The sequence below is a fragment of the Scardinius erythrophthalmus genome, assembly GCF_964197995.2.
Source record: "Scardinius erythrophthalmus genome assembly, chromosome: 23".
Taxonomy (NCBI): Eukaryota; Metazoa; Chordata; class Actinopteri; order Cypriniformes; family Leuciscidae; genus Scardinius; species Scardinius erythrophthalmus.
The window spans coordinates 23168760-23183402 of NC_138243.1; the positions used below are offsets into that span (position 1 = coordinate 23168760).

The 14643-nt window shown below is 35.2% G+C and overlaps 2 protein-coding genes across 4 annotated transcripts; one reads left to right on the forward strand and one right to left on the reverse strand.

Annotated features, from left to right (window-relative positions):
* Positions 1-295: 295 nt before the first annotated feature.
* rab6a (RAB6A, member RAS oncogene family) lies at positions 296-7695 on the forward strand. Of its 3 annotated transcripts, none has more exons than XM_081354701.1 (8): positions 296-534; positions 1809-1867; positions 2004-2057; positions 3705-3810; positions 5172-5283; positions 5656-5749; positions 5988-6054; positions 6206-7695. In XM_081354701.1, exons 1-8 carry the CDS (start codon positions 465-467, stop codon positions 6268-6270), a joined length of 627 nt encoding a protein of 208 aa, XP_081210827.1. In that variant the 5' UTR covers positions 296-464; the 3' UTR covers positions 6271-7695. The 3 variants fall into 3 exon arrangements, with proteins under 3 accessions (XP_081210827.1, XP_081210826.1, XP_081210828.1); XM_081354700.1 differs by having other exon boundaries at positions 300-534; positions 3705-4095; XM_081354702.1 differs by lacking the exon at positions 3705-3810 and adding an exon at positions 3990-4095 and having other exon boundaries at positions 300-534.
* Positions 7696-9665: 1970 nt separating this feature from the next.
* On the reverse strand, positions 9666-13758 carry plekhb1 (pleckstrin homology domain containing B1; the record flags this gene model as incomplete). The annotated part of the gene is made up of 6 exons (XM_081353921.1): positions 9666-9799; positions 10456-10549; positions 10635-10674; positions 10770-10872; positions 10960-11112; positions 13704-13758. 6 exons carry the CDS (start codon positions 13756-13758, stop codon positions 9666-9668), a joined length of 579 nt encoding a protein of 192 aa, XP_081210047.1.
* Positions 13759-14643: the final 885 nt, after the last annotated feature.

Sequence of the window (14643 nt, forward strand, 5' to 3'; positions counted from 1 at the left end):
CCGCTCGTTTGCTCAATCACTATTACATTTTCCACTAGTTAAAAAATACGTTTAAACATATTTGTTCATATTTGAATATTGATGCGAATGAAGCCTGCTTAATTTATATTTAATTATGTAAAGACGTCGCAGGAAATGCAATACTCAAATGATCTACATTATATATTAAATGATATTGATATTGAGATAATATTTGACCTAATTTAGTATAATACTATGTCATCATCAATTTGACAGAACTCTGTGACGCATGCTTTTGTATTCTCTCTAACCTTATAGGCTGAGCTCAGCTGTCAATCACGTCTCTGTGAGTATCATGCTAGGTTGTGGCGCAGAACGGGGCCTGAATAGGCGGCTGAGAGTCTCAAACTGAACCGAATAACCGCTTTATTTTCTTGTTTAGAGCAATCTGAAAGTTATAGCAACACATTAACACCCACAGTAGACCCAGCGGAACCGGCAGCATGTCTGCAGCAGGAGATTTCGGCAACCCGCTCCGCAAATTCAAGCTGGTGTTTCTGGGAGAACAGAGCGGTGAGTTCCGAACCGAACCGATCATACTGGTCCTGTCTCTCTTTCTTTATGTGTGTGTTTTTGAGTTTGGATGCTAGATAGATATCTAAATGGAAAATGTATAAATACATGTGTGTGTGCTGAAATATGTCTTAGTTATACCTTGTTATATTCTCACAAATCCAGTTAAAGATGTCAAAGAACAACATGTATGATAGTTATTGCTTCAAATGTAACTTAATCACATCAGCCAAAACGGGTTTTTCTTGTAAGTTAATCTTTTAATATCAACAGTTTTGTGAGGGTTAAAGTCTTAGGAAATTTCATCACCGCCAAATAAAACATACAACATTCATGAGATGCCATCATTAATTTCGGTTGTCTTGTCTTGACCTGTATTTCATATTCATATCTCAGTATATTTTTGTCTGTCTCCCGTGTAAACATGAGAATATCATGTTTTGCTGGCATGATGGGATTTTCTGGATCTTCTAGCTTTTGAACACTCATATTTCTAAGCTTAGGAGAACTTGCATGTGTTCATAATATATGAAACACCAGCATTGCCTAAAGTCTCAGTATGAAGAGCCATTCCTCTTTCTGAAATATCTGGCCCTGACACAGGTGGTCTGTCAATCTCCAAAAAATAATAAAAATAAAATAAATCACTGCTCCCAGAATTCAACAGCAGGTCAGGCCTGGGGCTTTGCAAATTCTGTGCAAATCAGTATAAAGCATAAACAAGCGTCATGTGACATTATTTTGTAAGCATTGGTAAGACTATACCTGTGTACGATAGTTTGGCCTTTTCTTGGATTTCTAAAAAAAATTGAGTAGGAAAATAAATATAGCAAATGTTCAAACTATTTGCATATATTTACATAGACATGCATGGCTATCTAGGCATGTGTTCATTTCATTCACTGTTTTTAGATTAATATATTGCAATTGCCCTGCATGTTTCATCTGATCTGAATCTGAAATGTATGTGCACAGGTTACACAGCTTTAATGAAGACCTTTGCTTTAGGTAGTGTTTTTTTAAGTTATGCCTATGGAATGGCTTTGTGAAATCTAATGTTAGCATGTCAGTGTCACCTGATAGATGAACACACATGAAATAGATTTAATTGTGTAACTGACTGGATATTTTCCTTCTGCATTCAAGGAAAATGTATTGGCTTTGAAAGTGATGCATAAATGCCCTTTGTGACGTTGTGATCTTCATGCCAGGTTTTGTTCAGAGATATGTAATGTTTTGATAGTAACCATTACATTTTTCATTTGGTTTTGCAGTGGGAAAGACATCACTGATTACCAGATTTATGTATGACAGTTTCGATAATACCTACCAGGTATGTGAATCTTTTTCTGACTCGTTGGCTAAGTTTAAACTGTTGATTTGTTTGGTTTCTATTTTGGATGTTTCTGATGAGTTGCATGGATAAGTGTCCTTTTCCTTAGTTTTGTTTTGTTGCTTTTCATTTTCAGGCGACAATAGGAATCGATTTCTTGTCGAAAACAATGTATCTTGAAGACAGAACAGTAAGTAAAAAATGTTTTTCTTCTACCAATAAATGCACGTCTCTTTCAATGATTTGAAGGAATGAAATGCATGAAAATATAAATGCTGTAACATTATTTTACCAGTGTTTAAATGACACAAACGTCTGGGGTGCTTTTGATTAATGACTGAGGGATTTGATTGGATTTTTTTATAGCTTATATTGGCTTTATTGCTGTACAGTGTGTCGTTTTTAAAAACATTGCAGGTGAATTTATTGTAGTTGATATAATGATTTTAATGTAATTGCAATTTCTTTTTAGTGTTGTAAGATCCATATTGTTAAATTGTTCATTTTCTTTCTTTATGGAAATTCTTATTATGATATTTTAATGTCTACAACTCAGATTTTTCTCTCCATATTGTGCAGCCCTAGTATTTTTATTTGCTTTGTTGAATGTTGATTCGAACGCTTAGTGAGATGTTGTCTGTAAGAGCCCAATATAAACCACCATGAGAAAGCCCAGTGCCTCTCTCCACCTGGTGTGTCTATTGCTTCAGCCCCCTTCTCTCTCTTGCTCTCTCTCTTTAGTAATTTGTTCACATTTGTATGTTTCTTTCTGTGAAGAATTGTTCTTCTTGATTGGATTTGAGTGGGAATGTTTCACTCTGAAGATCTGCAGTCCTGATAACATAACCCATACCATAACCCTAGGGCCATTTAATTCCACTTAATGATTAATTTCAACTTAATTTTTACATTTTTAGATTCCGTTGTTTTTTTGTTTTTGTTTTTTTTAACCCTCAATTTTAATTTTTCTGGACTCTTGATTTATTGGTTAAATGAAATGTAATCAACAAGCATGACTAATTAATTAAAATCATTGAAGCTTGAATTCAGCAACAATTAAAAGTAGTACTTTTAAATTAGAAAACTAGATTTTAGTTTTCTGAATTCTATTTTAATGGTTTAATTAAATTGTATTAATCAAAAAGCATGTATATATCAATTGAATTTACAAAAATATAACAACTTTTTTTAACAAATTGTGTTTTGTGTTTTCTGTATTTATGATTTAATACAAATTTATTATCAAAAACATTGGTAATCAAATGAAGTCATAAAAGATTAACAATTTATTTAATCTTTTAAAAATGTTTAATAATTGTATTAATTTAAGTTTTAAATTAATCATTTTGTTGTTGTTATTATTATTAGTCTTTATGCGGTGTAATATTCACTGACACTAGTCCACGTAGCAATTTGACAGCACTATTTTTGATACAGTTGTGGTCATAATTAATGGCACCACTGGTAAATATGATCAAAAATGGCTGTAAAAAATAAATCTGCAGTGCATTCATCCAAAGCCTGCCAAATTCCATGACATTCCACGTTATACAGTAAATTCTATTTTTATAACTGGTTTTACTGGTTTTCGCATTGTGTAAATCATAGGGCTCTATAAATCTACTAACGTGAGTCCATCTAAAGACCCTAAGCCGTTCCCTAACCCTGAGCTTGAGAAATCTTTTCGATCCACTTTGCTTTTTCTTATTTCTTAAATTTCATTCCACGCCTTTTTTTTTTTTTTTTTTACCTTTTCCCCCCTTTGAACTTTTAATTTCCCCTCTTTTTTTCCTATATTCCCCTCTTTTTCTTTTGTTTTTTTTCTCCATTCACACAGATCAGGCTGCAGCTTTGGGACACAGCAGGACAGGAGCGTTTCCGTAGCCTCATTCCCAGTTACATCAGAGACTCTGCTGCTGCTGTTGTAGTTTACGACATCACAAGTAGGTATATGAGACCCGCTCCACGTCCAGTTCCCCTCCTCTTACCTCTTCCTCTTCCCCTTTCTCCCCCACTCTCTCTCTCTCTCTCTCTCTCTCTCTCTCTCTCTCTCTCTCTCTCTCTCTCTCTCTCTCTCTCTCTCTCTCTCTGCTGGAACTCTGGTGCTAAAATATTTGGTCAGGTGCGGCTGCAGCTGTGGGACACAGCAGGACAGGAGCGCTTCCGCAGTCTGATTCCCAGCTACATCCGGGACTCTACGGTTGCCGTGGTAGTCTTTGACATCACAAGTGAGTGTGGATCCTCGGCAGGAGAACTTAAGGAAGAGGAAAGATGTCTGTCATCTCAACGCAGTCTCTTCTTTTGTTTTGTTTCACATCCTTTGAGTTTTCTGTGATTTCATTCTTTTTGTCTTCTTTCTTATTTGTGACCCTGGACCACAAAACCAACTTTCAGGTGATTTATACATCACCTGAAAGTTGAATAAATAAGCTGTCCATTGATGTATGGTTTCTTTGGATAGGGCAATATTTGGTTGTGATACAACTATTTGAAAATCTGGAATCTGAGGGTGCAAAAAAATCGAAACGTTGAGAAAATGCCTTTAAATTTGTCCATTTATGTTCGCGATTGTGCTGCATTCAATCACTAAAATAAATGTTTTATATATTTACATTAAGAAATTTACAAAATATCTTTATGGAACATTATCTTTACTTAATATCCTAATGATTTTTAGCATAAAAGAAAATTCAATAATTTTTGACCCATACAATGTATTGTTGGCTATTGCCACAAATATACCCGTGCGTTATGATCCAGGGTCACATTTGTAACTCGTTTTTTGCTTTGCATTTGCAATTCAGTGCTTAAAACTGGGTGGACACCTTTGTTTTGGACTACATGCATATCTTTGCAATTAAAGGATAACAGACCATGGACTAAACATTAAGTTCCTACGATTAACATTCACATAAAAGAATGATACATTTTTATTTACAACAGTACATTTTTATATTTGCAAGATATTTATATTTTTCTGTTTGTTCATATAATAAAATAATGTAAATTATTTCTAAAAAAAGAAAATATGCATTAATTCATCATTTTACAGCCTAAAATGTAGATGAAAGATGATTTGTCTTTTTTTTTCTGCAGACCGAGTTCCTGTGACGCATTCATGAGCACAGAGTCGCTTCCAGCTTTAGAACTTCCTTTCTTTCTTTCCTCTTATTTTATCCTTGTGTTTTTTTCTACCTACCTGCGAGTTTTGTCTCTCCCTGTCTGTGATCCTGTGATTTCCCCCATAGACCCCTTAAGGCTCATCTTAAGTATTAACCCAGTGTCTCTGAAATCCCCTCGACAGATGTCAACTCGTTCCAGCAGACCACCAAATGGATCGACGATGTCCGAACAGAAAGGGGAAGTGATGTCATAATCATGCTGGTGGGAAACAAAACAGATCTTGCAGATAAACGGTTCGTTTGAATGGTTGCAACCTTTTTAGGAACATTATGATGTATTTTGTAAAATTTTATTTGACTTTGCACAAATATATTAAGCAGCCTCCAACTGATATTGTTCTAAATAAATAAACAAACCATCATATTAGAATGATTTCTGAAGGATCATGTGTATGGAAGGATCAAATAAATGCAGCCTTGGTGAGGATAAGTGACTTTCAAAAACATAAAAAAATAATTTAGACCCCGAAAAATTGCACAAACTAAAACTTGATGCTTAATTTTGGCTAAATATCTATCGGTTAGTCAGTCTGGCTGTTTTATCAAGTATTAAAGAAATCTATGGGCAAATAGTAATGATTCCATGTGTTTTTGTGTTCATTTCAGGCAAGTTTCTATCGAGGAAGGAGAAAGGAAAGCCAAAGAACTGAATGTAATGTTTATTGAAACTAGTGCTAAAGCCGGATACAACGTCAAACAGGTGAGTGTGACTGAGATCGGACTTGAATCAAAAGTAGAAATACGTGCTTTAATGATTGAGAATCAAACTCTGAATCACAAACTTTATTAAATGATCATGTTCATGATTATTATTCATTTCTCTCATAGCAGTGTCTTCAGAAGCATCCAGATGATTAAATATCCAACTTTTCTGAAAGCAAACCATCTCAAACACACCCTGTTTTTCCTGATCCCGGTGTTGTGCTTGTCTCTTCCAGCTTTTCCGGCGTGTAGCAGCAGCTCTTCCTGGTATGGAGAGCACACAAGACAAGAGCAGAGAGGACAGTATCCTACACAAATATATGCATATTTATGTGATTGGGCTTTTCGCATTTGCAGTTGCTTTAGTACTTTATTGTCCAAGTGTTGCTGTGTAAATCCGCACAAAACACACCACAAAAGCATCATGTTTTTCCTTAATTCCCTTTTCCTTCAGTGATCGACATAAAATTGGAAAAGCCTCCAGAGCAGCCGGTCAACGAAGGCGGATGTTCATGCTGAGGCTTCAGTCGTCATTTCTGTGCCGTGTCTCTTATTGTCGTTCTTTCAAACGCTCTTAGTTGCACTCACAGCGTCTCTCTGGATATTCTGCAGAAGCGGAGGAAGTAGAACACTACCCATCACCCTCGTCACCACTCACCCACTCAAATGACTTGGAAAGCACAACGTGCTTGTGTATGATGTTGCTTTTCTATTAATTGTTTCCGTTAATCGTACACCTTTTGTGGTGTTTTTTTTTTCTTTCTTTTTTTCACTTTCAAAACGCTTTATAAAGTGTTGTTTTTTTGTCCATGTTTCATTTTATGTGAAATAACACTTATATTACTGTAATCACGACATGAATAGGAGCAAAACAAGATGAATAAATGAAAAAACTATTAGGAGAAGGATATCCAGATTTGAATGTGCGATGATTCTCTAAATGTCGTTAACGGTGCAGAGATGGACGAAAGGTTTACAGAGTGTCTAGATTTCATCATATGTGGCTACAGCGCGTCGAATCTGTGACGCTGTTGATGTCTCTTCTTCAGAAGGAAGAAAGGAAAGTGTAAAAACAAATGTTTTTGGAGTTTTGTGAGGAACAAGTGCTGCTTTAGCTCTGTTGCTCCTCAAGCATTGCGCTTTTTTCTGCTTGGATGTCATTTTCTTTGATTTTCTTCCATCTTATTTTGAGCATTAGAAAGCCAATAGCTTAGTCAAAGAGAGATACAGTTATTGTAAAGAAATATGTATATTAAGGGAAGTATCAGATCCGATTTAACATATATGCAGCCGTTGCCTTCAATGGTTTGTTTTATTGAGCTTCCACTGTTTTTTATTTTATTAGCATTGTAAAGTTTGATTTATTTTAATAATGACACGCTAGATGTGGTTTGTTTTCTTTTTGATTTGTTGAATCAACCATGAACCCTAATATTTATTTGTAATGTCTTTTGTTTGGTTTTTAAACACTGTTTGGTTTTTCATAATTCGTAGATGGAGACGTTAAGATATTCTGGCTCAAAGCAGCTGCCACATTTGTTTTTAAATGTACAGTGATATTTTGTCCCCAGACTGATCTAAACGTTTCTAAGTTTTAGTGCATTTTGTGTATTTTTCTTGGGGTTGTTTTCTTGAAACTGTCTCAGATAGATTTTAACCAGTTTCGTCTGGCAGTGTTGCTTGACGCCAATACTCATTATTTGCACTGCTAAAATTGATCAGCATCTTTGAGACATCCCTAATAAAATCTTTATTTAGCAACAATATATATATATATTTTCTTTTAGTTTTGATTGATGGATAATGTATAACTCTGTTTGTAAATCAAGTTGGTAAATGTGCAGGGCAGAAAATAAAAAATATAGTAAGCTATTATTGGATCTGTGCAGGAATTGCACTTTGATTGCAAACACAGAAAATTAAATTCCTGATGTTTTGTACTTCTGTAGGTGGTTACAGCTTTTTATTTATTTATAAGTGTTGCACAACAATATCAAGTTGATAACTTTCTACATTTGCAAAGTAGTCAGGTGGGCCATTTATATGGATACACCGTAATAACATGGGAATGGTTGGTGATATTAAAGTCCTGTTTGTGGCACATTAGTATATGTGAGGGGGCAAACTCCTCAAGGTGGGTGGTGACCATGGTGGCCATTTAGAAGTCGGCCATCTTGGATACAACTTTTGTTTTTTCAATAGGAAGAGGGCCATGTGACACATCAAACTTATTGGTAATGTCACAAGAAAAACAATGGTGTGCTTGGTTTCAACGTAACTTTATTCGTTCATGAGTTATTTACAAGTTTCTGACCACTTATAAAATGTGTTCAATGTGCTGCCCATTGTGTTGGATTGTCAATGCAACCCTGTTCTCCCACTCTTCACACACTGAATGGCCCCCAAGGTCTCCCGATCTGACCCCCTTAGACTTTTATCTTTGGGGTCATCTGAAGGCAATTGTCTATGGTGTGAAGATACGAGATGTGCAGCACCTGAAACTACGGATACTGGATGCCTGTGCTGGCATTTCTCCTGCGGTGTTGCTATCAGTGTGTGAAGAGTGGGAGAACAGGGTTGCATTGACAATCCAACACAATGGGCAGCACATTGAACACATTTTATAAGTGGTCAGAAACTTGTAAATAACTCATGAACGAATAAAGTTATGTTGAAACCAAGCACACCATTGTTTTTCTTGTGACATTACCAATAAGTTTGATGTGTCACATGGCCCTCTTCCTATTGAAAAAAGAAAAGTTGTATCCAAGATGGCCGACTTCTAAATGGCCACCATGGTCACCACCAATCTTGAGGAGTTTGCCCCCTCACATATACTAATGTGCCACAAACAGGACTTTAATATCACCAACCATTCCCATGTTATTACGGTGTATCCATATAAATGGCCCACCCTGTACATTAGTGCATAGTGGCCAGTCATGGGAACTGGTTCCATTATGCAGCCTTCTTCATTGAGGTATCTGTTCAGTGGTCGAACTTGAGTGATGATAATGTCATCTCGTTGTACAGTGTTTGAAAATGCTCATTATTGCGGTCATAGAGTGAACCTTTCGGTGATTGTTTACAGTTTAACGGAAGTTACTCCCAAATTCGCGCAAGGCGTCATGGGGCGTAGGAAAAAGGTGGATAGAAAATTCTTGTAAAGGCAGTTATACAAGATTCTTATGTATAGAGCAATCAACGGTCTGACGGTCACTCCCAAACCTCATGCTATATGGACATCATAAATTCAGGGTTCCAGTGGTTTATAGTTGGAGCAATTTATACAAATAGGAGATCTTGTATCTTGACAAAATAACAGACATAAGTCATGGATAAAAATGAACAAGTTTGCAAAGCTCTACGTGTACTAGGCTACATTATACACAAAGCAGAATCATAGCAGCAAGAAAATACAATCATTTCGTTATGTGCAGAATTATTATATAGATATGTTATAAATATCTGTTGATATTTCACCAATCAGAGAAAAACAAGTCTGTTCTGATTAATTTGTGCAGCTAAACTATTGTGTAACGTTTTTCTTTAAAAGGATAGCTTTTTTTCTTTAGGATAACCATATTCATCCGCACAGTTGCAGAGCCAAAGCACAACCAAAAATGTTGTTCTTCTGCAAAATGCATGCAGTTTTTTTTAATCGCTAAAAGAGTCAAAAGTTACATAGCCTATACCTTTAAATAAAGCAAACTAATCCCTCTTTTACATGACCTTATTTTTCATTGTCCTCTTAATGCCCACTGAGTGTAAAACAGCTGCAGCTATTCTCATATTTGCATATTTATATGCAGGAACAGGAGCATTTGCTATCGCTGAGCTTTGTGGACGACAATTCCAGTATATTCTTTCATCCCGCTGGATTTCCAGTGACCATCCTGCTATCCGACTGGCCCTCAGCAGAACCAGAAGGGCATCCATAGAAGTGAACGCATTGCTGCACCCGCAGCCATTCCAGCCAGGAGTCCCAAAGCAATCTGCTCTCCGAAATGTTCATCAGAGTTTCTGTGCACCCAGACATGCTGAGTTCCTACAAGGAAGCACATTAGGTTTAGGGGTACGTCCGTTGTTAAATATTTCTGCGTTAATTGGAACTTTACTTGTCATTTAAAACCGGAAATAGATAAAGTTTTACATTTAAGACTAAGAAAAAAATGGTAACATGGTAAAATGGTCAGATTTTGTTAAATTCAAAGGTAATGCGTTACTTAACTCATTACTTGAAAAGTAATCTGATTACGTTACTCACTTCAGCAAAGGATAATAAATAGCCTACTGTAATGAATGTATTGCTCATTGTTAGTTAAAATTAGCTGATGCTGCATTAACTAATGTTAACTAATGGAACTGTAAAGTGTTAACAAAATATCTAAAATGAATAAGAAATATTTAATATTCTGCACAAATTCTGAAGTATATTTTTAAATTCTATTTTTCAGTTATATGATCAGCTGATAATAAAAACATTCAATACAAATATTGTAATTAAATAATTAAATATTTTAAATAGTGGTCTCAGACTTTTGGAGACAAATGTCCTTATTTTTTGGACAAATGTCCAAAAAATAAGATACTGATAATACCAATGTATTATATCAGTGTATAAAAAAAAATAAAAAAAAAATGGCAATAACCCTATCTTTGTGCTTTCTGCCGAATAAGGGACATGTTTGTATCATTCATTACCTCCACAACCTGTACCTGGCATGATGTAAACTGCATTATGACTGTCAATCGGAACGGTCTGGTAAGTATCGTCATAGGGATTGTATGTGAAAACCTGTGAGAGTGAAAAGAAATGTGAATTAAATAAATATTAAAGCAAAAACCGAAAATCATCCTGCATGTAAAAAAATAACACTCACTGGATTTCTTTTCGCCTCCATGAGTGTGAGTTTCCAGGCCCTGAAAGGGACCGAATGGGAATTAGATGGCAAAACAGGTGGGGCTTCAGTTGATGTGGGAGGAGTTACGTAAAAGTGTCAAAGGTCAAGACTTACAGTGCCTCATCTTCACTGTTGGCACACAGGATCAGCATAGCACCATCCCTCAGATAAACAACCAGCAGATTCTCTCTGGGGTGACTCTCAGGCGGACATACACCTGCTCACATAGACACAAAGTCACTGTTATAAGAGCATTAAAGTATTTTCATAACACGCACTTTCTGCATGATAAGTTTCTTCATACCTGCACACTCCAGACCAGACTTCACATTCACACAGGCGCTCTTTAGATTCGCTTTGGTCTCATAGTCTCTTCTGGATTCAGATGTGTAAAAAACAAAGCTCCCATCTATCCACAGGTCACACCAGTTCAGCTTCCAGCGTTTGAGGATTGAAGCTGTGAACGTTTTTAACAAAATAATCATGGGAAAAAAAAGCAATATTATGGAGTATCTGTCTCCATTTCCATAGTCGTGTACAGCACAGACAAACTACACACTACAGCTTCATGCTATCTTTAATCTTTAAGGCTCTTTATTGGCATTGATGGTTCCATGAAGAACCTTTAACATCCATTAAAACCTTTCCACTCCACAAAAGGTTCTTAATAGTGAAAAGGTTCTTTAGATTTTTTTAAATGTTCTTCACACTGAGAAAAAGGTTATTTGGGGAATCAAGTTTTGGAACATTACTTTTTGAAGAGTTTAGGACTGGGAGTCAACTCCAACAATAATTGATTCTTCAATTCAGAGCCATTGGGAACTGAGAGTCCACTCCCAAGTTTCATTACCTAGCTTACTACTACACCATCCCAGATAGCCTGCCCTTCAATGAACTAATCAAAAGATTCAATTTGCTGTAATGAACTGAAATGGGCGCTACTAGCTAGCTGCCTTTTGATTCAGTTTAGATTCGTTCATTGATTTATTTATTTGAACTTTTCTGTAGGTTACACCAGTAGGTGGCAACCAGTGAGCGTTTACGTATTGAGGAAGCCATTGAATCATTCGATCAACAGATATGTTCAAAATGATTGTTCAAAAAGCTGTTCACATTCAAAACACCATGGCAGTAATACAGATTTAAAAGCGTGCAGCTAAATGATCATAAGTACCTGATTGTTCAAAGCGACTATTGTGTATTTGATACAATAAATGAACGCTTTATCACAAAGGCTTCAGTTAGCATTAGCAACTCAAACTTCTCAGAGATGTTAGACTATGTGCTAACAAAGAATAGACCTATATTTATTTTTAATAGAGAATATAAAGTTCACTTGGTTATTTATATTACCAGTCATACTATTTTATATTGCATGTTTTACTTTAAGAATCAAGAAAATTAGCTTGCAATCTTGAAGGGGGAGAATATTTAATTCTGAAGTTGTTATTTTAAATGTATTTATGTAAGTTTTATGTTTTAAATGTATTACATTTATTTTTGTGTATCATTTGGGGTTTCTCTAGGTGAGTATACAGAACAAACCTGGAGTCTATAACTAACAGCTACAGTACTGTTCTGTAACACTGACCATAAGAGGATTATTACTGCAAACAGTGTCAGGCTCTGAGTTTCATAACAGTTTTCATAACATTCTGGAGCATTCGTTTATTTAATTATATATATATATTAGAGCTGTTAATCACTAATCGCGATTAATCACATGTAAAATAAAGTTTGTATAATATATGTGTGTGTGTGAGTGTGTGTGTATATACTGTATATGAAGAGTTCATCCCATCTGAAAATTTCTTCTAGAATGGTCACTTTTATCAAGCTCGTATATTTAAGTTCAGTAATTTCACTTAAATGACAATTAAGAGGCAATTTTCATTGCCATTAAAGTGAAATAACTGAACTTACATATACGAGCTTGATAAAAAATTATCATTCTAGAAGAAAATTTCAGATGGGACTTAGAGGCTTTTGCATCTGAACTCTTCATATATATATATATGTGTGTGTGTGTGTGTGTGTGTGTGTGTGTGTGTGTGTGTGTGTGTGTGTGTGTGTGTGTGTGTGTGTGTGTGTGTGTATACATACAGTACAGTATACATAAATACATATGCTACACACACACACACACACACATATATATATATATATATATATATGCGTGCGTGCATGTGTTTGTATATACATGCAGTATATACATACATGCACACACACACACACACACACATATATGTATATATATATATATATATATATATGTGTGTGTGTATATATATAATGTACACACACGTATTATATAAACAAACTTATGTTAGATGCAATTAATCGCGATTAATCGATTTGACAGCACACACACACAATCATATACTGTATAGGCTATATTGAAATGTTGCACATCAGCAGAAATGTACAGTCAAAAAAGTGACAAATTACTGACAAATTTGTGTCATATTTGTGCTGTTCAGTACTTTTACACATCTTAATATCTATGCTTTTGCCAATTTAGATCATTTAACTTTAATTTATATGAAAGGAAACCCTATGGTCAAAAGTAACTGCACTTTGTTTTCTATTTTTGAAGACAAAATATTCACACTATGGTTGTTTTTTCCCCACAATTATTATTGTTATTATTTGTTTGCTAAAAACAAACTACTTTCATTTCTTAGAGGTGCACTGATCAGACTACTTATATAACTTATTACTTAAAGAAGACTTATATAAAAATACCTAAATGAATAATCTTCCACTTACACTGTCTCCAGAGCCAGCCAGATTTGAGCAGAGCCATTGATCAGTCAGATGCCACAAGAGCAATAGCAGTATTCCTAATGTTGTGGTGCTTGTTTGACGTGACGGCAGAGTTTGTGCTTTTGTTTGTGAGCGATGACAGTGACTGGAAGACGTCTCAGCAGTCAGAGGGGGTTGTTCTGCTGGAATAGTTTGATGACTCTTTCTCTAATCCCTTAAACAGGCCAAAGTGAAGCTCACTTGGCCAGTAATCTCAGATTACAGATTACAGTGAGTAAGTACTGGTTGTCTGTGGAATATTCTCTCCTTTTCCTGCGTTACTCAATCTCTTCTTCATGTTTTTGTGTATTATATTAAGTCTTTATAGTTATTCTCTTAGCAGTGTAGCAAGGTTCACATACAATTTTAAACCTGTTCAGATTTAATGAAGGCTATGCATACTCAAGCACACTCATCTTAATCTTACTTTTGGACTAACTGACTAACCTTAAACCTAAAATGCACCTTACTGTATTTTCAGATTTGATTTAATTTTAATTTCATGTCATCCTTACAGGCACAGCAAATCATGTTCACTCACATACCTTAATCTCGCCTTTAGCTAAATTTAGCAAACATTGAGTAATTCAAGTAGTCATATCAAGCCAATTATCTGTTTTTAAACCATCTAAACAACTGACCTATAAACAAATTCATCAATGAAGCTGTGAAATAGGCTACTTAGTCATCATTGCATGAGGGTGTCATTTTTTATAAATCAGGAATGACCCTTAATCTCTAGTAAACACTGCCAGCCATGCTAATTTTACAGGCAGACTCCTTAAACGTGTTAGAATTTTTCACACTGCTTGAACAGCTAGTAACACATTTATAGCAGTGTACTTTTAGAAATGTATTTATCGAAAATTTAAAAATAAATCAGTTAAATAATTACAAATATTATTTACTAGAGTTATTTTGATAATAACAACTATATTAATAATATTGTTATTATTATTATTTTAAACTAAAAAAGCACTATTATTTTATTTAGGATATTTAATTGAGTTTGACATATGCCCACCACTAGATGGCCTCATCACACTAACAACAAATGAAGCAGCGCCTCTCACACCCCGTGATTACTTGATGATGATGAAAATGACAATAGAGAAAATATTTATTATCATCACTGCCATTATAACGTTATGTAGAATGAGAGCGGCACAGAAAGAGTCTGTAA